We start from the raw sequence: 26,076 nt of genomic DNA on the forward strand, positions 1-26,076 counted from the left end.
AACTTCTGTGCGTTTTCAAGATTTTTGCCCAATGTGAGTTTTTACTCTTTCTTTCCGTCTTCCTTCCTTCCTTCCTTTTTTCTTTTTCTTTCCTTTTTCTTTCTTTCTTTCTAGAATTTCTTTATAGACAGTATATATATCTTTTGGGATCTTAAAGTACTTTGGAGAGTACTTGGTTGCCTTTACAAATGAATTTTAATTTCTGTCATATAAGAATAAAGCACTGGGGCTTCCTAGGTGGTGCAGTGGTTAAGAATCCGCCTGCCAATGCAGGGGACACGGGTTCGATCCCTGTTCCAGGAAGATCCCACATGCCACGGAGCAACTAAGCCCGTGCACCACAACTATTGAGCCTGCGCTTTAGAGCCCGTGAGCCACAACTATTGAGCCCGTGTGCTGCAACTATTGAAGCCCACGCGCCTAGAGCCCATGCTCCACAACAAGAGAAGCCATGGCAATGAGGAGCCTGCACACCACAATGAAGAGTAGCCCCCACTTACCGCAACTAAAGAAAGCCCGCGCACGGCAAAAAAGACCCAACGCAGCCAATAAAATTAATTAATTTAAAAAAAAAAGAATGAAACACTGGACTTCCCTGGTGGTCCAATGGTAAGTCTCTGAACTCCCACTGCAGGGGGCGTGGATTCCATAGATACCTGGTCAGGGAACTAAGATCCCACGTGCAACCGAAAAAAAAAAAAGAAAAATAGAAGAAAAATAAAAGGAGTAAGGCACTATTTGAAAAGAGAAATGCCGAGAAATTTGAGGGGTCTTACAGAAAGTTGGTTCCAGAGCTTTTTGATTACACACTCGTTTCGTCAAAAAGGTTTTGAGTCTGCGCCTGCGAGCCTGTGTATTTATGTATGAATTAGATGCGTGTATTGAATGCTATATACTATGTGCTCTATGAAACATATGAAAAATAGAAATTATAAAAAGTGAGAGAGGAAATAAAAACAGGAAGTCCAGTCTTTTCTTCCTGCCCTTTGAAGGATGTAACTGGGGAGGTCTAGCAAATCCCAAATCTGATGGGGTGGGCCAGTGAGTGGAGACCCAGGGGAGTGGTACAGGGTCCAAAGGCAGACTGTCTGCTTGTCCAGGGGAAACCAGTCTCTGTTCTGTTAGAGCTTTTAGCTGGGGACTTCCCTGGTGGCACAGTGATTAGGATCCGGCTGCCAATGCAGGGGACACGGGTTCGATCCCTGGTCTGGGAAGATCCCACAGGCAGAGCAACTGAGCCCGTGCACCACAACTACTGAAGCCCGCACCCCTACAGCCCGTGCTCCGCAACAAGAGAAGCCACTGCACTGAGAAGCCCAAGCACCACAACAGCCCTGGTCAGAGGGGTCACCTGCTCCCTTGTAGGCACATTCAGCACGGCTCTGTGCCTGGTCTCAAGTGACCGGAGGCTGGAGGGCCTTGCAGCCCTGGGCCAGGGTCCCACCCAAAATCAGGGACTTTGCCCTGGTCTGTTTGCTCCTGTCTGCTCCCTGGTCTGGCAGCAGGCTCTCCACAAGTTCCCCCCACTCCCTGGCACCTTCACTCCGCTGTTTACCAGGTCAAAGCACAGTGACCCGAGGGGCTGGCCACAGCGAGGGCCCTTGTCCCAGTGCACCCAGCCCTAAGCCAAACCCCTCATCATTCAAGAAGCTGGGGCGGGCACGGGTTGAAATGTAACCATCAGGGCTTTGGGTGAGTTTTTACAAAAGAGGTGTGTCCACCTCACTCAGTTCTCCAGCTGGAAGTGAGGACAGATCGTGGGGAAAGCCTCCCTCTGGGTATTGGGCCCCCAGGGACAGAAGCAAGATGCTCAGGCCCCCAGTGTTGGGCAGGAGTCACCTGAAGTCCGCGGGTCTCTCCATCCTGGTCAGACAGATGTGGGGGACCCTCTGCCGCCACCCGCTGAGGCCGGAGCGATGGTGCTCACGGGGCCCCTGTGCACACAGAAAGAGGACGGACGCTTGTAAGTAGAGCCTCCAGTTTCCCCAGATGCAATTTGATGTTTGTCTCATTTCATGGTGTCTTTCAAAATGGGAGATGGTCTGGAGCCAGACGGCGTGGGTTCAGATGTCCACAGTCTTTCCCTGGGAGACGTGGGCCCGCCCTTAACCTCAGATGCACGGGGCCATGGGGAAGGTGAGCTGCTCCGAGCAGGGCAGGTGGCAAGTGCCCCCTTCGTGGCCAGGAGTATGAAAGGGGGGCAGGTGCAGAGAGGCAGCTGTGAAGACATCTGCAGTGACGCGAAGAGAACCGAGGTGCGAACCCACTTGGTGCTGAGCAGCACGCTCGCTTTTTCGAAAACTCTGTGTACGTTTGTGTGAGCTGGGAGGAAAGCTCCAGAAAACTGTGCTCTAAACCAGCCACGGGGGGCGGGGGGGGGCGCGGGGGGTGAAGGGGAAGCTGAGACGAAGCGAGAGAGTAGCACAGACATATATATACTACCAACTGTAAAATAGATAGGCAGTGGGAAGTTGCTGTATAACAAAGGGAGTTCAACTCGAGGATGGATGATGCCTTAGAGGACTGGGACGGGGAGAGTGGCGGGGGGGGGAGTCGAGGGAGGGAGGGAATACGGGGATATGTGTATAAAAAGAGATGATTGAACTTGGTGTACCCCCCCCAAAAAAAATAAATAAATAAAATGAAAAAAAATAAAATAAAATAAACCAGCCACAGCAGCTGCCTCTGGGCATGGGGGTGGGAGGGTCTCTCTACAAGAGTGCAGACTCTTCTCTCTGCTTTGAAACTTGCAGGGAGTCTTGCGGGGGGGAGAGGTGCTGAGGCTCTGCATGGCTAGCAAGTTCCCAGGGGTGCTGCTGGACCTGGGACCCCACCTTGAGTGCCGCGTAGCTGAAAGATGGGGGTTGGGGGTGGCAAGGCTTCTGTTCCAGCCTCTCCTGGGCAGGGTTTGCTGCGGATCCTGGGACTTTGGTTTCCCGGAGGCCCCTTGGGTGTCCTGCTCTCTGAGGGTAGCAGCCCCCCAGTCCACAGTCCTCCATCGCCTGCCTCCCCGGGCTGGGCTGGACCCCGACACGTGGCTCCCTGTGACCACGCTGCCACAACGACCACAGATCAGAACCAGCGCAGCGCAGGGCCGGGCGAGTGGCGCCCCAGACCCCAAGACATGGGTTCCTGGGCGGGGTCCGGGGGCGGGGCTCAGAGGCCGAGGGTCTGGCCCCCGGGCTCCACGTCGGGGCTCCCCAGGGCCGGCTCCCCTGCGACCGCGCCTGCAGGTTTCTGCCGCCTCCCCCTGCGGCTGGAGCGGCGCGCACGCACCGGCAGGGTCTCCCCTTCCCTCTCTCTGCCCGCAGTGCACCCTCTCTGGAAGGGCCCGGCCTCCGTGCCAGGGGGCGGCCGGCAGTCCCCCGTCAACATCCGCTGGAGGGACAGCGTCTACGACCCCCGGCTGAAGCCCCTCAGGGTCTCCTACGACGCGGCGGCCTGCCTCTACGTCTGGAACACCGGCTACCTCTTCCAGGTGGAGTTCGACGACTCCGCGGAGGGGTCAGGTGAGCCTGGGCTGCGGTCGGGGCCCTTGGCTCCTGTCACTCCCGAGCGCGGGTCACCGGCTCAGCGGAGACGCCGAGGAGGCGCGGAGAACGGCGGGGACGGGCAGGGTGACGTTCGCCTTGGGGCTGGTGATGCCGACCAGCTGTGACACGCGCCACCGGGGACAACACGCGGAGCAGTGAGGGCCTCCCCGGGGGAGGAGGGAAGGCAGAAACGGAGAGCTAATAAAATGTAAATACGTTGCTCGTCAGAGGGGAAAAGCACAGCGGGGTAGGGGAGCGAGGCGCCGAGGTGGGGAGGCCTGGAAGGAGATGAGGACGGACGGCGGCCGGGCCTCCGGAGCCTGGGAACCTCGCTGGTCCTGGCTCAGAGGGAGACGGGGCAGTGACCTGGCTGATGTCCAGCTGCTGCAGGAAGAGGAGGGGAGGGGAACGTGGGGAGCAGGGATGAGCAGGAGGCCGTCTGGAGGGCTGTGGGGCGGGTCCTAGCGTCCTGCCAAAGGCTCTCCGTGGAACATCTCATTCACCCGAAACCTCACACGTGTTGGGTGGATACCCTGTAGGTTTGGGAAGTTTCCTTCCACTTCCGTCTCACCTGCGGGGACCGGCTGCCAGATTCCACCGGGTGTTATCTCAGCACCTAGAGGCCTCGTTTATGCTGAGCAGCTGTTCTCCCTCTGGGAGTTGGGAATTTAGGGTTTGCAGAGGGTGCCTGCGTGACCAGCCCCACTGAAAACCTTGGGCACCGAGCCTCCTTTGGGCGTCCCTGGTGGGCAGCACTCCACACGTGTTGTCACCGCTCGTTGCTGGGACGCAGGCTGTCCCTCGTGACTCCACCAGAGAGGACTCCGGAAGCCTGGCCTCCTCCAGACACAGCTCTCCCTCTGCTGCTGTTGCCTGCGTCCTGTGCTATAATGTCTTAGCCATGCGTGTGACTATACGCTGAGTCCTGGGGGGTGTCCTAGGGCACCACCGAGGACCCCGGACGCAGCCCCAAGACCCAGGTCCTCTCCGGGCCAGCCCTCCGTCCACCTCCTCCCATGTGCCCAGTCGTCTTGTTCACTAAGCCATGGCCCCACGAGGATGTAAACTCCATGAGGGCAGGGTCACTCCTGCTGGACACCGCAGGTGCTCAGTAAATTGGTGGATGAACAATGAATGTAAAGTTAGAGGTGTAAACGAGCCCGGCGGAGGGACTGGACAGGGGGCGAGGCCCAGCTTGAGCTGCCCGACTCTGACGGCCCGTGGCTGCAGCAGGGCGTGAGAGCCCTTTTTCCCTGTGCCAGGCCCTGTGAGGTGCTTCACGCACACCGCGGCTCAGACTTCCCAGGGGTCTCGTTCCTCATCTCGTGGGTGAGATGGAGCCCGTGTTTCCCGAGCACAGCTGAGAGCCTGGGGCAGCTCTCACAGCACCCCTCAGGGATGCTTCTGCGTGGGGCTCTCCAAAGGCAAGTGACAGGAACGCCAGCTCTGGCTGACGCAAACCAAAGCATCTTCTTGGAAGGATAAGATTAGCTCAAAGAAGGGAAGGAAACGTTGGATGCTAACCAGATGTTAACCAGATATCAAAAAGCCCAGGAGCCAGGCCGGCTCAGGGAGCTGGGGAGCAGGGCTTTATGTATTTATTTATTTTCCTGCCTTTGCTGGTCTAGTCCAAGCCTGAATTCCCAAGGAGCAGCTAAAATAGGCCTTTCAGATTTAATATGGTTTGTATTAAATTTTTTTAATTTTACGCAGCAACTTTAAAAGATTGAATAAAGAATAATAGTTTCTGAACGTTTAATTGGTTGGTTAATAGTTGTGAGAATATACTAGTCATTTTGAGAAAAACAGATAAGGGTGTAGATGAGTTACTGTAGACTCCGTACTCTCCATATTCTGCCTGTATAATTTTTATGTGTAGTCATGGGTCTTACTGATGCTGTCACTGAATACAAGTTCATGTGTCCAATGGACAGTGAAGCCAAATAATACCGAAACGTTGGCGTTTGGGACAGAGAAAGGCTTACTGCAGGGTCATGCAAGGAGAGGGGGGGCTCACGCCCCTCCCCCCAAAACCCCCGAACTCCCTGAAGAGTTTCAGCACAGCATTCTTAAAGGCCAGGTAAGGGAGGGGCATCCCAGGGTGTGTGATGGGCTCGTGCACAATTCTCTGATTGGTTGATGGTGATCAGCTCTTGGGCTCCAGTAGGTCTGGGGGCTACGTGCTCAGGATCACCCATTAGTTGATTGCTTCCTTAGCTGGTGGTGGTTTTTGGCATCCGAAAAACTCAGGCAATATGCATGAGGTACTGTGATCTGGGTGCTTCAGAGAGGAGCTACAGCAAAGGATCTGGGGGGAGGGGCCTGTCCTGGGAAGACCCCCTAGGGTCCTGCTCGGTTACAATGTCTCTATAACACCTTCGTTTTCCTTTAAGTCATGAAATATGCAAAATACTGAAGGTTGCTTTGGACTTTTGTATGTGTGTGGTTAAGATACATTTGACAAAATAATTCAGATTCCTGGGGGAAGGGGGCTGGTGCCTGAGCTTGGCAGTCACCTGGCCCCTGGTCGGGGAAGCACCAAGAACCCTGACCGAGAGCCTCACCGAGATCACACAGCCGGGGGCGTGTCGGTCCGGGGAAACCGTGGTGCTGTTTCTAGAAGGGGGAAGATATGCTGGACAGTCACGCAGACACCCCCTTGCGAAAGCACCCCCATCAGATGAACAACAGCACAGCGCAGGCAGATGCCGCGATGGAGCGAGTTAGCATCCTCACGTATGCGGGGAGGAAAGAGGCCGGGGCGGAGGAGGGGGTCTGGTTCAGGCCTGACTCCCGCTCATGCTAAAGCCCACATCACATCCCTGCGTTAACCATGTACTGACACGTCCAGGTGCAGAGGCACGGCTGCATCAGAATCCTCCCTGTCGGCTCTGCCTCCCTCTGGGTGGATTCGTTCCGGGTGGGGGGTCCCCAGACCCACGTCCCAGCGGAGCGGCACTAAGGGCCGCCCCTCTGTCCCCACGATCACAGCTTCGGGCCCTCGTGAGGGCTGAGGCCATTGCGGTGGCTGTGCGGGTGATCCCGCCCGGAGCAGCAGAGGACGGGGGGGGGGGGGAGGACCCCTGGGTGCTGGTCCCAGAGGAGAGGCACACTCCCCGCGCGCTCCTGGGAGCCCCTGCCTTGTGGTTGAACCTGGGCTGACCTCGGCACCCCCGATCCTGGTCTCAAATTCAAGGCCTTCGCGCCTGTTGCAGCCAGGGCTCTGTGTCGACCCAGCCCTGACCCCCACTTTCTGGCTCCTCCACCACGTTCTCAATCTGATTGGAAGGGCCCCCCCACCCCGCCCTGCCACAGACGGAAGGAATTATCTGGGTGCCTCTCCTCGGCCATGTAAATTAGTGAGATGATCCCCTGTGGCTCGTGTCCACACAGGCCGATCTGCTTTTACTTGACTTGTCATTTTCCCAAAAGCCCAGTTTCCTCTTTCTTTCCCTCCTGCTCAGTTTCACATGCTTCCGCCCCGCCCCACCCCCATCTCCAGCCCCTAGCCCCCTCTGTTCAGATTTTTCTGTCTTCTTTGTTCACCTCTAATGGAAATTGAACGCTACCGGGAGCAAAGGAAATGGAAAATGCAGCTGAAAGACGAGAAGAACTAAAAAGAGTTTTGCAGCAAGAAAATGAAAATTGTGAGACACTCCCATAATTTTTTTTTAAAATTCATAGACAGAAAGGGAAAGCCCTGGGCGCAGGAAGGGAAGTGAGTGGAGAAGGCACACAGGGCAGAAGTAACTTTGCACAAAATGTGGTCACTGTGGTCAGGTCACGCCAGCAGGTGAGCACGGGAACTCCGAAGGAACCAGAGCCAGAGGCCGAGGGCATTTCCGTCTGTGTGGAGCGTTCCAGCGGGGGAGGGTGGCAGAGCTCAGAGATCAGGTCCGGCCAGAGGTGATGAGTGACCGAGGTGGAGGCAGCGGCTCTTTCCAAGGAATGTGGGGCTGAAGGCCAGGAAGCAAGGGCTGGCGGAGGGGAGGAACACGGAGCCGGCTCCCAGTGGACCCCTCGGCAACCCCGCACAGCGGGGCCCCTCATCCCAGCGCCTGAGCAATCTTTTCCTGAAGAGTGACAGTGCCGTTTCCACCTGATGGGCAGCGTAGGTGCAGAAAGTGGGGTGGAAGGTCAAGGGCCAGAGGCCACAGACAGAGCCCACTGCTCCTCACGGAGACGCCTGTTCTCTGAACCAGGTCCTGGGTGACCACTAGCACTGAGGTCATCACTGCTGCCAGGTGCTTCTGAGTGCCCGTTACGTGACAAATCAATATGCGAGTCAGGGTACACTTCTCAAGGCATTTAATTCTCAGGATAACCCCAAGAGATGCGTAAATATTCTCATACGTGGGAAGAGGACGTCCGTGTCCAACATTCAAGCCAGGGCTGTTTCCAAACCCCATTCCCTGGGACTTCCCTGGTGGCACAGTGGTTAAGAATCCGCCTGCCAATGCAGGGGACACAGGTTCTATCCCTGGTCTGGGAAGAGCCCACATGCTGTGGAGCAACTAAGCCCATTCACTACAACTACTGAGCCCACGTGATGCACCTACTGAAAGCCATGGGCCTAGAGCCCCTGCTCCACAATAAGAGAAGCCACCATAAGGAGAAGCCTGCGCACCGCAACGAAGAGGAGCCCCCACTTGCCACAACTAGGGAAAGCCCGCGCGCAGCAACAAAGACCCAGTGCAGCCGATAAGTAGATAAAATAAATAAGGAATTTAAAAAACAAAGCAAAACCCACTCCCTCCTCGCCATCCACAGAAAGGAAGCCGGGCGTCCACGTCTTGCTGGCACTGTAGGGCCGGAGCCCCGGGAGTGCAGACGCCCTGCCGCAGCCCTTCCTGCCCACGTGGCTGCGTGGACGGAGAGGACAGCGGATGGCCTCTCCGCCTTCCCCGCTAGACCCTCCTCCTCTGGGGGCAGCTCATCTTCCTCCTGAAGGGCTCAGGGGGCGGGGAGTGCGGCATGGTGGTCAGGGCCCAGCTCAGCCGCAGAAAGAGCCGGGTGGTGTGAGCACGTTCCCTGACCTCTCTGGCCCTCAGTCTCCTCCTCTGTACACTGAGGTCGAACACCCGCTCAGCGGGAGGCTTAGGAGAGGCCCGCGGGAAGCACTGTCCTCCGAGCCAGGAGAAGTGAGCGTTTCGCCAGGATAGCGTAGCCTCACCTGCTGGGGCTCCTTCCAAAGAAGATGCAGACAAGTCCCGGCTGTGTTCTCGCGCCTGCCGCTGGAGGGGACACTGGCCCGGCCTGGCTTGCTCTGGCTACAGAGGACTCTGCGGTTGCGGGACCCCGTCTATCGGCCGAAGGCGGAAAAGCGGAAACTCCAAGCCTGGTGTCGTGAGCGACCTTCTCCAAGGGCCACTCACATGCAAGGACGCAAGGGGCCACAGAAGCCACGGCTCCGCTGAGGCTCCTTCTGACACCAAAGTGGATTTTAAGCCATTTGTCAGGTGGGGCCAATAGCAGTCTTTCATCCTGTAAATGACAGCTGACAAGGGTCCCCAGCGCCGCGGGGGAGGGCCTGGAGCCTGAGCTGCACAGAGTCGGCAGCAGGCGTGCACAGCAGGGCCGCGTGAGCACTGGCTCCCGGCGTGACCACGGGACGGCAGGCCGCTGTGATTTTACAGTTCACAGGCGTCACGTCCATCGTTGCGGAATCTTCAGCCAGGAAAACAGACTGCAGCACGAAAGCCAGGAGGGAGCTGCCGGGAAGAATTTGGGGGTCCCTGCTGCACAGGCAGGCTGGAGGGGGGGCCTGGAGGCGGGTCAGGAACGCGGCAGCAGAACTGCTTTGCTGTCTCCTCCAGCCCGCCATCGTCCCACGCGGGACCCAGGGCCCAGGGGACCTTCCCCCGCGGATCAGGCAGAGGGGTGTGAGCTGGGGCGGGCGGCAGGGAGAACGGGTTCTGGGAGGGAGCCCTGTGCTGTCGGGAAGGCAGCTGCGGCTCCTCCGTCCCAGGACAACGGCATCTTGGCTGGGATGGAGGAATGGGGTTTCCTGGGACAGTTATTGTTCACGGCAAGTGCGTTTCTGGTTCCTAAAACTGTATATTTTCCATTTTCATTCCTTGTATATCTGCTGTTCCTTCCCTCACGTCCTGCGTGCGGGAACGGGGCGGGGGGGGGATGTGGGGGAGGGAGGTGTGATTTTGGAGGTTGGGTGGAGTGTGGTTCTGTCCCCTCACACAGGCCGAGGAAATGATAAACCCCACTCGGGGAAACACTCTTCCCCGACGGCCCCTGAATCCATGTCAGTCCCTCCCAACCCCCCACGCCTGCCAGGTCACCAAGGTCACCGGTGCATCCCTGCCTCTGCCCCCCTCCTTCCCCCTTCCCAGCCCTCATCTTTCCCTCCTCCCTTCTTTGTTCCTGGGGGGCCCCACCCCCACTCCCATCGCGCCTCCCCTCCCCCAGCCTCCACCGCTGCTGCCTCAGAGCCAGCAGGGTCCTCCTGGCCAGCCCCGCGGCCTCCCTCTCCTCCTCCCTTCCTGCGTCTCCCTAAGCCACCAGGTCCTCCGCCTTGGAAAGGGGGCTTCCAGCCGTGAGGGGACTCAGCGGCGCTGTGGGCAGCTGTCTGCAGAAGCGCTCCACTCACCGGACTCAGTGTGGAGGTGGGAGGCAGGTGCTCGTAGGGCCGTGTGACACCCGACCCACTGTCACGCACAGCGCGGTGACCCTGTTCTCCCCGCCCCATCGCCAGGAGTGCCCGTGGCATCCGCAGAACCACCCAGGAATCCGCTGTCCGCGCTCCGTGTACATTGGCAGTGGAGCCGAGCTGTAAGCACATACGTGCGTGGTGAACCTCACCAGAGGCAGTCCCTGCTCGCAAGGAGATCTCAGGTTAGGAAATGCAGGAAACGGTGTGGGGTTTTTTTTTTCATATTTATTTATTTGGCTGCTCCGGGTCTTAGTTGTGGCATGTGGGCTCTTTAGTTGCGGCGTGCAAACAGTTGCAGCATGTGGGATCTTAGGTCCCTGACCAGGGATCGAACCTGGGCCCCTTGCATGGGGAGCACGGAGTCTTAGCCACTGGACCAGCAGGGACGGTCCTGGGAAAGGGGGTGTTGAAAGGTAAACTAAGTCAAGGATGGTGATGCAAGCATGGACCCCAGCTCCCACCTCTCCAGGCAGACGTCCATTTTTTAAATACATAAATAAATTTATGTATTTATTTATTTATTGACGGTGTTGGGTCTTTGCGGCCACACACAGGCTTTCTCTAGTTCTGGTGCGCGGGGGCTACTCTTCATTGTGGTGCGCGGGCTCCTCATTGTGGTGGCTTCTCTTGCTGCGGAGCACGGGCTGTGAGCTTCAGTAGTTGAGGTACACAGGCTCAATAGTCGTGGCACATGGGCTTAGGTGCCCTGCAGCATGTGGGATCTTCCTGGACCAGGGCTTGAACCTGTGACCCCTGCACTGGCAGGCGGATTCTAAACCACTGCGCCATCAGGGAAGTCCCCAGACGTCCATTTTTAAAGACTGGAACAGTCAAAGTCGGCTGGTGAAGGCTCCCCTACGTGGCCAGGGCGGGCACCTACCCCTTTGCCCTCCAGCCCATCTCCCGGCTGACCCTGCGCTCCTGCCACTGGGAGGCTTCGCAGGTCCATCGTGGTGGCCTGCTCTGTCCCTCCAGGCCCCTCTGCCTGTTGCCCCTTCCTGCCTACAGCCACCCCCCCCCCACTCGTACAGCTCAGCCCAACCCCCACGTCCTCGGGGAGGCCCTCGCAGATGCCCCACGGCCATTAGGCCCCCCCAGAGTGCCCCTCCTTGCCCACCACCACACTCATGGCCGCTTTTGTCCGCGACTCACTGCCTGCCTGCCCGTGTGCGGTGCAGGCTCCGGGAGGGCAGGGCTGCCCTGTGCCACCTCTCCACCCCGACACTCCGCAGAGGCTGTGACGCATCGTAGGAACTCAGTGACTATTTGTCGAACGGATGGGTGGTTTTTCCTTTTCATGCTTCGTGGCTGGCCGAGCCCCTTCGAAGGGACACTTTCTTAAGGTACATTTATCCCTCGACGTCTCTGCATGTGGGTCCTGTCTTGGGAGTCATAGTGGCTGTTTCTGGTGACGGCAGGCTCTGCTCTGATGATGAGACGTGAGCGTGATGGAATGCTAACAGTACAGGGACAGCAGCAGCAGGTCCCACCACGGGCGGAGCCCCCTGGGCGCCAGGGGCCGTGCCAGGGAGCGTCTTGTAAGCACAGCTGTACCCGATGCGCGCCACGTTACGATGGGGGCGGCATTATCGGTTTACAAACGTCAGGTCTGAGGTCCAGAGAGACTGGACCGTCGTGCGGGACACGCTGCCTGAAACCAAGGGCTGTGCGCACGTTCGCCGGGCTTCAGACCCAGGCCCGACGCGTGATGGTCCCAGAGGTTAGCTCCCCAGGGACAATCTGGCCTTCCTCATTTCTGGACGTCGGGGTCCTGAGGGTGGGATCGCGCCCCGCAGGCACCGCCTGCACGGCGGCCGCCAGCTGCGACTGCCGCTTTCCTGGAGAGAGTGATGAAAAGCTCCCTAATCCAGAGAACACACGGGAAGCCTTGGCCGCGTGCGCAGAGGCACCAGAGCGGCGGGTCCTCAGCACCGTGGGTCATTCACAGTGTTGGTTAATAAGAGCCTGTCACGCTGCTCTCAGACTTACTTTAAGCCTTCAAGCAACCCGGCCTGCCAACAGCCCGCTCATGCTGGTCAAAGCACCAAACTGCAACTGGACGCTGCTATCAGTGGCTGTTGTGCGAATGGAGGCAGCGGGATCTGGGCTCGGAGTTGGACTCCAACACACCCGTCCTCGGGGATGAAATTCCCCAGTTGTGTCTTGACGCAGCTGCTCCTGCCAGGGCGGGGCGGGGGGTTGGGGGATGCACGGCCTTCGGTCTGTGAACAGCCCTGCGACGGCAGAGTCTGGGGCTGGCAAGCTAAAGGCCCCCTTGTCACAGGGCTTGCCTGTGTGATGATTTTTTTTTTTTTGGCCATGCCATGCGGCACGTGGAATCTTAGTTCCCTGACCAGGGATGGAATCCGCACCCTCTGCACTGGGAGCACAGTCTTAACTGGACCACCAGGGAGGTCCCTGGGCTCGCCTTTTTAAACTGTTTTCTTGAGGGGAGTTACTCGGACGCTGTCTGGTCGTTATGAACCGTCACTGAGGTTATCGTATCCAGGGTGGCCGCCTCACACTGGGTTCCTAACTTCCCTGGCAGGAAAAGCCAAGCGGTTGGCTTGAACCCTGCCGTGAATGCCGAGAGGCTGGCCCTTCAAGCAGGCCTGGGCTGGGGTCGCTGGGGACCTGGGGCAGGTGATTGACTCCTCTGAGTCTCAGTTTCCTCATCTCAGAATTGGGCCAGCAGTAGCTGCTTGCAGGGTCGCTGTGAGGAGCGGTCACCGGGGTGGCAGGGTACTTTGCACGAATGCCCAGCGTGAGCGGGCACTCGGTGGGTGCTGGCTCTTCAGCCAGTGCACGCAGAGCTCGTGCCGACTGTCCCCAGGTACTGATGGATGCAGATAACGAGGACAGGCTGACGGATGAAAACCGCTGAGACCCTTTCCTCCTTAATCAGACACTTTGTCCCCTCTCAGGGCCGTGCCGTGGCTGCAGCTTTTGTCCTTTGGTGCTTCCAGAATACTGGGCCTTCTGCCGAGAACTTTGTATTTAATCCTTGCAACATCCCCATGGAGTAGGCGGTGGGACCCTCCCCATTTTACAGGCGGGGAAACTGAGGCTGGGAGCAGTTGAGGTCAGCGCATCTGGAGGCGGTGGCGCCAGCACTGGCCCAGAGCGCACCCCCGAGCACCTGCAGAAACGCGACACGGCTCTCCGGCTCTTCAGTAAAGGTGCCGGCACTCAGCTAGTGGCTGTCTTTGCCTGTTCGTCTAATATTAGGGATGTTGTTCCAGACAGTCCCGTCCATACCTTGAAGGAGGCTCGAGACTTACACATCCGACGCCCGAGCTTGTACACAAGCGGCTCCTGTACAGTCGGTGCTGTTTCTCTCCTGAAATGTGTTTGAAGGAGGGAGGCTGAAGGGCATCACAGTGCCCGGTGCTAGGTGCACCGCCAACCGGGCTCGGGGCACTGCTGCAGCCCAGCCCGCAGCACCGAGGTGCCTCCTCCCTCGTTGCTTCCCTCCCGGAGGTGCGCTCGCTGTGCTTTCCTCCTTATGTGCGTCTGCAGGACACAGAGCTGGGGACCCATGGGCTGCAGCCTTCCCGGTTTGCTGTGCATCTTTTTGGTCCCAGCCCAGGGTGGCCGCCACCCACTCACAGGTGACCAGTGCCAGCCCCAGCTCTGGAAGGAGAGGCCCCACCTGGAGGAACATTCCTTCCTGCAGCCCGGATTCCAAAGCCGACTTCCATCCATGTTCTCCTCCTTAAACGGGCTGCCCTCTTTGGGAAGCTGACAGGAGGGCGGCCCCCTGCGAGAGGCTGCTCTGGAGAATTATGCGGGCAGCTGGACGCGGGGAGAGTGCCGGGCCCTGGCCCCTGGGCTCCAGGTCTGCCGGGAGGGCGACCTTGGGGAGGTCTTCGCCTGCCGGAGGAGGGGCGATGCTCGTGCCCCCTCCCCACTCCCCACTCTCTGCCGGTGGCCACAGTGGGGAGTGGTTTTCTGCAAGGTTATTTTTGGTGGGTCTGCCCGACACCCAGCTCTTGGTGGGCTTCTGCCTCGCTCAGCTGGTGTCGCTCTTTCTGGAGACCTTATGTGGCGTCCAGAGTCCTCAGATGCTTGAGCTGGAGGGGACCACTGGGACCACCTGGCTAGAGATCACTTCTTCTTTAATGAATGAAGAGGCCACGTCTCCGGAAGGTTACGTGGCTGTGGTCACCGTGTGCCTGCACCTTATGAGGCCATCCTGCCAACACTGCTCATCTCACAGGCAGGACGGCTGAGGCTCTGAGAGGCTGAGCACCTTGCTCGAGGCTACACGCACTCGTCTGTGCATTCTGGCGGTTCCAGGTGTCTGCTGCCGTGGCTCCCAACTGCCCTTCCATCGCGCATACAGAGGTCACGCTGTGATCTCCTTAGATGATGTTTTGTGCTCAGGGCACAGGTGTGGGTGTCAGACGTGGGCTCGAATCCTGGTTCCCATGGTCGGGGTGACGGACAGCCTCTCTAACCTCTCCTAATACATTAAGAAACTACACAAGGGACTTCCTGGCGGCCCAGTGGTTACGACTCTGAGCTTCCACTGCAGGGGGCGCAGGTTTGATCCCTGGTCGGGGAACTAAGAGTCTGAAAGCTCGTGGTGCGGCAAAAAAAAAAAAAAAATACTACGCAAAACTACAGAGGCCAGTCGGTTCGAGTAGCCTCACCCCTTGAAGGGAAAAACCACCCTCTTGTATTTTCAGCCACAGAAAATCCGGTAAAGTCTTGTCATCTGAACAGGGAACGTTTTGAAAAAACGGGGAAGTTTTCTCGCCACCTCGGCTCCGTGCCTAAAACGGCTCCTCCACGCCTGCAGACTCAGGTTTTGTGACTTAACTGTGCTTTTACATACTTGAGAGGGGTAGAGGTACTTGTGTGTATGTTTTTAAAGTCAGGTATAATTTGTGCGTGTTCAGGAGAATAAAGCCATAAAACCTCACAACGAGATGCCTGTAACAACATCCTAGACCAACAAGCTTCATGACTTTTTTTTTTTTTTGGCCTCGCCATGCAGCTTGAGGGATCTTAATTCCTGGACCAGTTACTGAACCTGGGCCCACGGCAGTGAAAGCACCGAGTCCTAACCACTGGACCCCCGGGGAACTCCCAAGAAGCTTCATGCCTTGATCGAAGGCAGACTCATGGGCTGAATCTGTTTTCTAGTTTATAGTTCAGTGCTTTCTGCTGCCAACACCTTCAATGGCAAAAACAAAGTGGAAAGCACCCCCAGCTGGTCGTATCTGACACTTTCAGCAGCTCCCATCACGTCACGAAATGTCTTCCCTGCTTTGCCGCTTGGAGGAGCGGATGTCAGCACCCCCCTCTCCCCCACAGGAACGCACACCATCGCTCTGCCGGCGTCTTCCAGACCTGCCCCAGGACCCCGGTGTCACACCCCGCTCTCCCCAAATCCAAGCGGATGACCAACAGTTACCATTATGCTTGTAGCACTTGGTGGTGGAGATGTGGTAGCAAAATGCAGCTGGAGACAGTCTAAGCCCTGGGAGCACGTCCAAGTGCAGGCTCCCAGCCCCGGCCCTGGCCCTCTGGGGACAGCGCCCAGAGCCCACGGTTCAGAGCAGACGCCTCCGGACGGATGCTCGGGGATGAGCCTGTGCGCGTCACGCGGACAGCTCTTGGGGAGGCCTCGCCAGGGGTTCGGGTGACTTAGAAGCTGGTCACAGAGCAAGGCTAGACGGAGCGGGGGCTGCCTGGAGATCAGCCCTGGTGGAAATCTCAGAATCTCTTTACTTAAACATCTTGCTCATTAAATATTAGCTGATGAAGTTATTTGGTGATCGAATTTTATCTGCTCTTCTTTCATTCGAAAGACATCTTTTTTTTTTTTTTTTTTTTTTTTTTAATTAAAGGAAAGCCTGGAGATCTTGCAGGACTGGCAGGCATCGCAGAAGCGGTTTTGCTTTGCCTCGGTGCTGCCCGCGAGGGGCTGAGGCCTCTACCGCCACCCGGTGGCAGCACTGGGCTCTGCACCACTCAGGTGCTACCTGCGAGCCGCTGGGGGAAAGACAAGGTCCCACCTTTCAGTTTGTGGTTTCAGCAGGACGTCAATCACTCCAGAGCAAAACCGTGTGACCCCGATGTGGTCAGTGTCACAGCAACCCCCCGTCTAGCAAATAGACTAATGCACCATTTCCACCGCTTCACCTTCCAGGAATTAGTGGTGGCCCCTTGGAAAACCACTACAGACTAAAGCAGTTCCACTTCCACTGGGGAGCAGTGAACGAGTGGGGCTCAGAGCACACAGTGGACGGCCACATGTACCCGGCAGAGGTTCGTAGCAGCTACTACGTGGGGGCTTCCCGGGTGCCAGGCTCGATGTCAGGGGACCAAGCATCCTGGTTGCTCAGAAAGGATTTCCCAGGAGCGCTCCAACCAGAACCGCTGGCCACCTCATCCATTCAACCTCACGGCTCTCCTAAGGGGAGGGTCCTGCTAGCACTCTCATGGAGCAGAAGACGAGACTGAGGTTCTGAGTCGTGGCGTAACTTGTCAAAGTCAGACAGCCGGGACTCAGGAGCAGAGTCTGTGCTCGTAGGTGGGTCTCGCTCAGCCAGGACAAGAAGCTTCCTGTCCTTCGAGGCATTTGAAGCCCTCTGCTGAGAACAGAAAATCTTTACAATAAAAATTATCTTCTTAAAACAAAGTGATATTTGCAACATTCGGAAATGGGAGTCAGTAAAGGAAAGGAGTAGAGCTAAAGGTCAGGAATTGGGTTTTGGTAGTTACAGGGTGGCAAGTGGTGCCTTACAGGTGTCCCCCAATATTTTACTATGAAGATTTTCCAGCTTACCAAAAAAAATGAAAGAACTGTATGGTGTGAACCCATGAGGTTGCCACCCAGATCCTGTGACTGACGTCTGCCGTGTCCACTCTCTTGCACCTCTGTGCACCGCCCCTCCCCCTGGCCACCTTCCAGCCCCCTGATTTTAGATGTATTTCAAGTTCTGGACTGTTTCTGTCGCCGTTGTTATGGAAGTAGTACGGTGGTTAAAATAGCACCAGAGCCCAGTCAAACCCCAAACTGAAAACCCCTGTGATCGCACAGCCAGGGGTGGCGTCTGGGGACAGTTGGTGGTTCGGGAGTTCGTCGATTGTTATAATTTACCAACACGACAAGCGTGAAGGAACCGCGGCTTACAACGCGCAGCTTTTCAGGGAGTCACATGCCTCGTGGTAACTGTGTGCCTGCACCTGGGTTTCTAATAGTTGCAAGCTGCTCGTACAGGAGCAGGATCAGAGCTTGGGACCCACCGGGCTCGTCTGTGAGTCAGGCGGGCGGGGGCCGCAGGGCCGTCCCGGCCAGGCCTCTGGCCCATGTGGGAGGGGGCCGTTCCCCGTGGGGTTCGGGAGGCCAGGCCAGCCCCACAGGTGGGGTCCGTGAAGGGGGAAGGCTGTGGGCGGGGCCTCGGGCCCAGCAGTCCCTACTTCCACACAGGACAGCAGGTGGGGGGCTCCAGGTGAGCTCTGGGAGGGCAGGGGAGCCCACGCCACCCTCACGGTCCCCGGGGTGCGTGGCCAGGAACACTGGGACTTGTTGTCAGTGTGGTGCCGCCTGGAGCCACGTGGGCCTGGCACCCCCGGCAGGCCCCCGCCACCTCCCACCCCCCCGCCCCGGATCCTGGAGTCCAGCAGCCCCGTGGGGGAGGGTCTTGCTGGCCACCAGAGGCTGGAGGACTTTCTGGGCTGTGTCCAGGGCCTGGGTCAGCATTCAGGAAGCCCTCCACTGCCGCCAGCATGTAGCAGAACCTGCGGACAGACGCCCCCAGGCCCCTCCCCGGTTCTCAGCCTGCGTGCCCTCCTCACACAAGAGCCAGGGGTCCTGCCTCTGCCTCCTGCTCAGCAGCCGCGCAGGAAAGCCCGTTTCCCCTTGGCATCTGGTCAGCTGCGATGCTGAGTTTGGACTTAGGAAAACCAACAGAGGATGTGAAGGAAGGACACAGATGAAGTTCAGAGGAGAGACAGATGCAGCAGAGATGCCATGGGGGCGGGGGTACTTACATTAAAAAGCATCCACCGTTTATCTGAAACTCAGATGTAACCGCGAGTCCTGTGTCTGATTTGGTAACCCTCGTTCAGGGCTACCTGAGTGGTAGCAAATCATCCAACCACCCATTTCTGTTTGACAAAGTTAAAGCAAACCTCCTTCCCCCCCCCCACCCCCCCGGAAATGCCGAGGCCCTACTTTCTGGGGTGTGAGGGAGCTTTGGCTGGGGGAGCCGGCCTGCAGCCGTGGAGTCATTAAAATCACCAAGCGGGCACGTCAGCCACACGGAGCGGGGAGCGGCGGGTTTACCTGTGGCCACTGTGTGGTGACAGAGCGAATTCTCTTCTCCTGGGTTCCAGCTGCATCTGGTTCACTGGAACGCTGGGAAGTTCCAGAGCTACAAGGAAGCCATGATGGGAGAGGACGGCTTGGCGGTGGTAGGCGTGTTTTTAAAGGTAAGCTTGCTGGGGTGCAGCTCTCCTAGTGAGACCTGCTTTCCAATACAGTCCACTTAGACTGATGTGTGTCTGTCACCCTGTCCCCTGCCCTGTCACGTGACCACCCCGCATGCTGTGCTGTGCAGCTGGGGGCCCGCCACGAGGTGCTGCAGGAGCTGGTGGCAGTCTTGCCGGACATAAAGCACAAGGTAAGCTACGTATTCTGAAATCAGCATAATTGGAAAAGCAACAATGCTTCGAGTAATGACTTCTTTGTAAAGGAAATGAAAAGAAAACCAAAAACGAACAGTTTGATGGAAGGAGCGTTGCAGAGAGGGTCTGAGTCCAGTTCTGGGACCAGGACTCGCTGGGGCTGATTCCAGTCGTGTCTCGAGCTGGCTCACCGGCTTCGAGGTGTCTGCTACTCTCCGGCCCCCTCTCCTCCTTGGGGCAGTGGGGTTTCCCAATATTCAGCCATTCAGGCAGCGTCGTGAAGATTTCTGCCTGTCTACCCACCGGTGGTACTATGAGTTTCTCCGTATTTTTCATGACACTGATGCACTTAAAAAAAACCTTTAGCCTTGTCCCAGGCAACAACATCCACTAGCGATAATGTTTGTTTTAAAACCAGTTGAAATAAATTCCCAACTATCGACATTTAAGAATGTCCACTTGCAAAGCACCTGGCACCCTTAGGGTCAGCCCCGTCCCAGGAGAACAGGGAGGTGGGGCGAGGGGGTCTTGCAGACGCACGCACCCTGCCCAGCTGTCCTGCACACCTGGCTGTGCTCAGCCCAGCTCTGAAGGACAGCAAGGCCAGCAAGGTGGCTCTTCTCCAGTCTCAGCTGAGGGAGGACTTTGATGGAGAAACGGAAATTCCTAAAAACTGCCGTTTATTTTTCGTTACCGAACAAAAGAATTCCGAGGGAAGGAGTCACCGTGTGGTCCTTGGACGTGGGGACGGGTGGGGCTCCGACCCGTCTTAACAATGGTGAGAGCGGCTCCAGGTGGGAGCTGGGGGCCAGCCCTTCCTCGGCCGCTTCGCGGGGGCCGTTTGATCTGTGTGGCTCGTTCCCCTTGATGTTGGCCTCCCGGGACCAGACCCGATCGCCCCCCGCTGTCCCGTCTGCCAGCTCAGGAACCCAGCAAGGTCGAGGTGCTGGGAGCATCCGTCTCCTCACTGGTCTGCAGCCAGAGTAAACCTGGACGTTTCCCTGCAGCGGCCACCCCCACAGGGCGTGGTCTCCACCGCTTGGTGGGAAAGAAAGAGCTGCTATGAGGTGCCGTGTGCTAAGGGGTCTGTTTGCTTCTATGGGAGGCTCTGGGTCCAGGTCTGGTCCTGACCCTCGCCCCCGGGCCTCAGTTTCCTCATCTGAAAAATGAGAGTTAGAATCTTGAGAGAAAAGGCCCCGCCTTGGAGAGCAGGGGTCTGTGCCTCGTGGGTCGGGAGGGTGAGCCAGCTCGAGTCGCTGGTCACAGCGTGTGCTCCTTCCCGGGTTTCCCCAGTGTCTGGGTCGGTTTGTAGAACGTGCAGCGTTGAGTCGCCTCTGTGGTGTCCCGCTCTGTGGGATGGGACCGGCCTCCCGTAGCATCTGGGTCCTGCGCCTCTAATCACGTGGCTTTGGGATGGGCTTCTCTATCTGTCTTCATCAGTGAAACAGACATAAAGGCTGGTTCTGAAAATCCAAGGTGAGAGCCTCAGAGGGCGTCTGGCCCGTCAGCACCTTTGGGGCCGGGGTCTGGGGAGAGGAGGGCATGTATCTGTCCCCGCACACCCGCTGTACTTTCTGCATCTTGTCCCACACGCACATGTGACTGTGTTCTTCAAGAACCGACTAGACACATGGGATATTACTCAGCCATAAAGAGCAGTGAAGCTTGGACACCTGCTGCAACAGGGCAGGATTTTGAAGACATCATTCTGAGGGGAAGACGACAGATGCGGAATTCCCTGTCTTGTGTGATTCCACTTCTAGGAACGTCCAGAATGGGCAGCTCCGCAGGGCCTGTGGCGGGGTGGAGGCGGGGGCGGGTAGGGGGATATTTACGGGGGCTCTTTTTCCCTGGGGTTCTGTTTCGAGGTGGCGAACGTGTTCTAGAACCGACTGTGCTGAGGGTTTGTGTGTCCGTCTGTGAACATACGAGCAGCCAGAGAACCGTGTGCTTTAGATGCGTGGGGCTGCCCTGGGAACTGTGTCTCAGTGACGCTGCTTTAAGCCGTCGCCTAGACACTGGGTACCAGCGCAGCCGGCACGAGGCGCGGGGTGAGCTCTGCCAGCGAGTCGGCTTAAACACCGCCTCCCCGTGGCTGAGCGGTGAGTCGGCAGCCGGGCACAGGCTGTCCCCTTGCTTTTGCCTCCGAGGGCTGGCGGGAGGGGCGCCCGCCAGCAGGGAGCCTCCTTCCTTGGACCCCAGAATGGATGCCTCCCGCAGACAGTCCTCCTGCCCCGCCTGGCAGGGGCTGGGCCCCGAGCTCAGGCTCCACTCCCGTGGGTGCTGGTTGGTGTCCTGTTGCCCCCGAGCCTGCCCCCTCGGCCCTTCACCTCACTCGCTTCACGGGGGGGAAGGGGAGGGCACCGTCCTGGGGCTGCCAACCTGAGGGACCCCGAGGAGCCTTTCCACCCTGAGCAGAAGCTGCTGGGAGCTTCATTTTCCATGAGGCAGAGAAGGGCCAAGAGGCCCTGTTTCTCCCCAGCACAGAGAGAGCAGCCCCCAAGCCCTGCCTCTGCGGCGGATTTCCTCGGGGACCCCCGCCCCGGGCAGCAGCAGGGCTGTCCTCCCCCCGCCCACCCCCATCCCTTTCATCGCTTCTGTGTCCCCTGTGCTCATCCCAGCCCTCCGGCCTCTTGCTGATCCCCAAGCCCATCAGGCCAGACCCTGCCTCGGGGCCTTTGCACTGGCCATGGCTTCCGAGAAGCCTCCTGTTGCATCTCCTATTTCACTGCCCGACCTTGGTTTTCCCCATCTCACTCATCACCGTGTAAACTGCTAGGTGTTTTTCTTACTTGTCCTGTGTGCTGTCTGCTCCCCTCCGGTAGAAGCGAACTCCACGAAGGTGGGTAGTTTGTCCGCTTTGTTTGCTCCTGTAGCCCCGGCACCTGAGATAGAGTCGGGTTTACCGTCAGTGAGTAGCTGGGAGTGGGTGAGTGATGCTGGGGCCCCACCGGCATCACCAGGAACTCGGAGGCTGGTTTCTCTCTCCTTGTCTAGAGCACGGAAAGCAAGCAAACGTGAGTTCTGAACACAGGGCTTGCGAGCAGCGCCAGCGCTGACGGAGCGGCGCAGAGAGCTGGGCTATCCCAGCCCGTGATGCCACCCCTCCCCGGTGACAAGGGACATTCTGGCACGAGTCGGGGGTCCGGCCAGCACGGGGCATCCACCTGCGCGTGTGTAGCTGCCGTGGCTCTCACGTCGGGGAGCGCTGCTTTAAAGAGAGGATCAGGGACTTCCTAGGTGGCGCAGTGGTAAAGAATCCGCCTGCCAATGCAGGGGACACGGGTTCGAGCCCTGCCCTGGGAAGATTCCACATGCCACGGAGCAACTAAGCCCGTGCGCCTAAAAAAAAAAAAAATAAATAAATAAAGAGAGGATCAGCTCTCTTAAGAGTGTCATGTTTTCCGAGGCAGGCACTATGGAAAACAGCCTGGGGGTCCGACAAAAAGTTAAACGTAGAATTCCCACGGGAGCCAGCATTTCAGCTCTGGGTATATCCCCCAAGTCACTAAAAGCCGGGTCTTGGAGAGAGATTTATGCAGGCGAGTTCATAGCAGCGCCGTTCACAACAGCTGAGAGGTGGAAACCGCCCAAGTGTCCAGCAGTGGCCGATGGATAAACGGAATGTGCTCCATCCACATGGTGGACATTACTCAGCCTTAAGGGGGAAATTCTGACACAGGCTACAACGTGGATGGACCTTGAGGACCTTGTGCTGAGTGAGATACGCCTGTCACAGAAGGACGAGTCCCTTATTATCGCATTTCCACGAGGTCCCTAGAGGAGTTCAATTCACAGACACAGAAGGTAGAAGGGTGGGGGCTGGGGGTGGGGAGCTGGTGTTTAATGGGAGCAGAGTCTCAGTTCAGGAAAATGAGAAAATTCTGATGAATTTCTGTGATGGCTGCACAACAATAAGAAGGTACTTAACACCACTCAACTGTACGCTTAAAAATGGCTAAAATGGTGAATTCTATGTTGTGTCTGTTATTTGACATCAGCTTTTAAAAGTGTGATATTTTCACAGCCAAGGTATACGAAAATGAGTAGCTTTAAAAGAAAAACCACAAGCCTGGGGCAGGCATCTCTGCTCCGTGTGGAAGGGCTGCATTCTCTCGTTACGGTTTCCAAACGTGGCAGCCGCAGCCACAGCCTTCATCTCGGGGACGCGCTCCCCTCCAGGCCAGTCACTGAGATGAGGCCGAGCGCGGTGCCCCCTCCCCGGCCCCCTCCACCCACCTGAGAGCCCGAGGTCTCCTCCCCCAGGACACGCGGGCGGCCCTGGGCCCCTTCCAGCCCTCCTGCCTGCTGCCCGCCTGCCAGGACTACTGGACGTACCCGGGCTCCCTGACCACGCCACCGCTCTCCGAGTCGGTCACCTGGATCATCCACAAGGAGCCCATCGAGGTGGCCCAGGACCAGGTGAGTGGCATCTGTCACCAGTGCACAGGACCACATGGGGGTCTCTCCGTGTTGGCGGTTTCACTAAGATAGCGTGAGCGAGCATCATGGAGTTTCATGCTTTGGTGCGTTTTAGATGTTCCTGCACAAGAAGAATTTTCCAGTTGAAACAGGAGCTCGTGGGGAGTGAACAGAAGTTTCCGACCTCACAGCTCTTCTTCTGACCTTGAAATATTGGTGTGTGAGAGGGAGGCAGAGACAGAGGAGGACAGAGACAGAAAGAGGAGAGAGACAGACAGAAACAGAGACAGAGAAAGGGAGAGAAGGCAGGGGGAGGGGAGGGAACTGGGGGGGACAGTTGTGTGCAGCACCCTCTAATCTCGGTGGTCAGCCTCAGGCGTGCCGAGTCTCCCCAACAACAGACGCTTGGACGAGGCCCGTGCTTGCTCTTTGGTCTTCATTGGGGTAAAGCAACCTTGTCATTGGGACACGCGTTCTTGCCCACACTGGGGGCCTCCGTGGGTGTTTGGAAGGGATGTCACAGATGGATGCTGGAGAGCCGTGAGAGAAGTGGGGTCGCTGAGGAGGAAGAGAAGCTTTGAGAGTCTGCTCCGCTTCTTTGGCTGATAGAACAGTAAGAAATTGAGACCACAGAGGCCCTTCTCTCACACTGTGCTAAGAAGTTATGGAACTATAAATGCCCAGAGAAAATTCCAGAAGGGTTGTATTAGTCAGCTATTGCTACAAAACGCTCCATAACAAACCACTCCAAAGCTCAGTGGCTAATAACAAGCATTTGCTTCCCTGCTCACGGGCCTCTGGGGACCGGGGGAACCTGTTTTAGGCCATGGCTGGGGGGTGTTGGATGAGGGCCAGTGTCCCTCATGATTCTTGGATGAGTGGCCCCCCAGGGATGGTTCTCATGGCGCAAAACAGAAATGCAAAAGACAGGCCAGACCACACATGCACATTTACAGCCTCTGCTTGCGTCAAGCCGGCTCACATCCTGTTGGCCAAAGCAAGTTACAACGGCCAGGCCAAGGCCAGTGGGGCAGGGAGGAGGTGAGTGTCTATTTGTTGAGCAATGCCCTAAGCTGTCACACAGCTGTGCACGGAAAAGTTAACCCTGGTCGTCCCAAGGTCACAGTCTGTAGTGGTTCTTATTTTCTTTCTCTTCCTTACTTAAATATTCTTTTTATTTCTAAAATAAGTAGATATTACTTGTATCCTTTTTTTTTAAGTTAAAGTATCTTTTTCTCTGGAACTCTCCGGAATCTGGAGAAAGTCTGTCTCTCTAGGGCAGAGTTTAGGTGACAAATACACAGTGAGCCTGCCCCACTCTCCCATCCTCTGCCCAGGACAGATATTTCTAATCGATCACAGCAGCCTTCATCACCTCGGCTTCAGTGCTGCACTTTCTGAGGGCTCTCGGTGAGCCCCTTGGAGGGCCTTCTAGCCTCTCTACAAGTCATGGGATGATGCTGTTTGTTTTGAAAGGCTGAGGGTGGAATGTGGGTGAACGTCACCACCCTTCCTCCAAACCAGAGTGTGGTTGAAGATGGCCCTCGTCACCAAGACTCCTCTGTCACTCAACAGGGGTCAGATGTTGCAGCAGGAGAGAGGGTGGATGAGCGGGAGGGTGGAAGGTGGCAGAGCAGTGACCATCGTCTCTGCACACTGCTGCCCGGAGGGAAAATCGCACCGTGAGTCGGTAGCTTTAGGACCGAGTGGTGAGTGCATATGATACAGAAATGCAGAGCAGAGCCTCAAGCCTCACCGGGGGGCTGGGGAGGCAGTGTGTGCACCCCCTGGGTGGGAGGGAGGAGCCTGACCTGGCCAGACTGGGTCAGAAAAGGCATGGCAATTCTGCCGTGTTGAATTGTTCACACAGGGCCATCCCTGATTCCGGGTGGGAGGGGACCTCCCACGACACGAGGGATATGGGAGCTGGTTCACTCCATGCCTGCAGCCAGCTTCCTCTGCTCCCTCTCCATGCCAGCTGGCCGCCTTTCGCTCGCTCCTGTTTTCTGCGCTTGGTGAAGAAGAGAAGACGATGGTGAACAACTACCGCCCACTTCAACCCCTGATGGAGCGGAAGGTTCGTTCGTCCTTCCAGGCCACTGAGGACGGTGCAGGACCCTCAGTTCACGGTGTCCAAGCTAACAGGTAGAACTGACTTTAACAAGAGAAAGTATTGTTTCCCGGGCTTCGTGGTCTGATCGTACGTAACCTCTGAAATTAAAGAGAGAGAAAGAGGTCACAATTTTAGTCAATGTACTTTGCAGTTGCAAGGAAAAGAATCACTTCAAAGAAGCTTAAGCACAATAGGGAAAGGAAATCTGGGACCCGGAATATCTCAAGGGACGCACAGCAGTGCCCAGACCTCAGGGTCCAAGCAAGCCCTGCTGACCGAGGTCGTGCACCCCACCCTCTCTCAGGTCCATGGTGTCCTCTCCAGACGGCCACCCCCTGGCAACACGAAGACCATGACTAACGTCCTTCCTTCCCAATTCCAAGTTCCTGCTGTAAAATGACCACAAACTGCGGGTGGGCAGAATGAACCTTGCCCCCCACAGTTCCAAGACTGGAGGTCTGAGACCAGGTGCCAGCACAGCCGGGCTCTGGGAGGGCCTCTCTTGGCTTCTTGCTATGGCCTCGAGTGGCCTTTTTTTAGGTGTATGCATACATCTCTCTCCTCCAGTTCTCACAAGGCCACCAATCCTACTATATTAGGACCCCACCCTTATGACGTCACTGAACCTTGATTCCTTCCTAAAAACCCCCTCTCCAAAGAGAGTCACACTGGGGGCTTAGGGCTTCAACAAGTGAATT

At 57.3% G+C, this 26,076-nt stretch overlaps 1 protein-coding gene across 1 annotated transcript; it reads left to right on the forward strand.

The window, feature by feature from the left end:
* Positions 1-1,746: 1,746 nt before the first annotated feature.
* Positions 1,747-25,494, forward strand: CA5A (carbonic anhydrase 5A). The gene is made up of 7 exons (XM_057713447.1): positions 1,747-1,963; positions 3,312-3,509; positions 16,361-16,479; positions 18,553-18,648; positions 18,777-18,839; positions 23,110-23,265; positions 25,244-25,494. Exons 1-7 carry the CDS (start codon positions 1,807-1,809, stop codon positions 25,412-25,414), a joined length of 960 nt encoding a protein of 319 aa, XP_057569430.1. The 5' UTR covers positions 1,747-1,806; the 3' UTR covers positions 25,415-25,494.
* Positions 25,495-26,076: the final 582 nt, after the last annotated feature.

This window comes from Hippopotamus amphibius, chromosome 16 (assembly GCF_030028045.1).
Source record: "Hippopotamus amphibius kiboko isolate mHipAmp2 chromosome 16, mHipAmp2.hap2, whole genome shotgun sequence".
Lineage (NCBI taxonomy): Eukaryota > Metazoa > Chordata > Mammalia > Artiodactyla > Hippopotamidae > Hippopotamus > Hippopotamus amphibius.

Bases quoted from the DNA above. Each gene is read 5' to 3' on its own strand.
- CA5A (XM_057713447.1), top strand. From the start codon at position 1,807: ATGCTCAGGCCCCCAGTGTTGGGCAGGAGTCACCTGAAGTCCGCGGGT. The intron at 16,480-18,552 runs GTTCGTAGCAGC...CCTGGGTTCCAG, and splicing joins GCCACATGTACCCGGCAGAG to CTGCATCTGGTTCACTGGAA. The intron at 23,266-25,243 runs GTGAGTGGCATC...TCTCCATGCCAG, and splicing joins TCGAGGTGGCCCAGGACCAG to CTGGCCGCCTTTCGCTCGCT.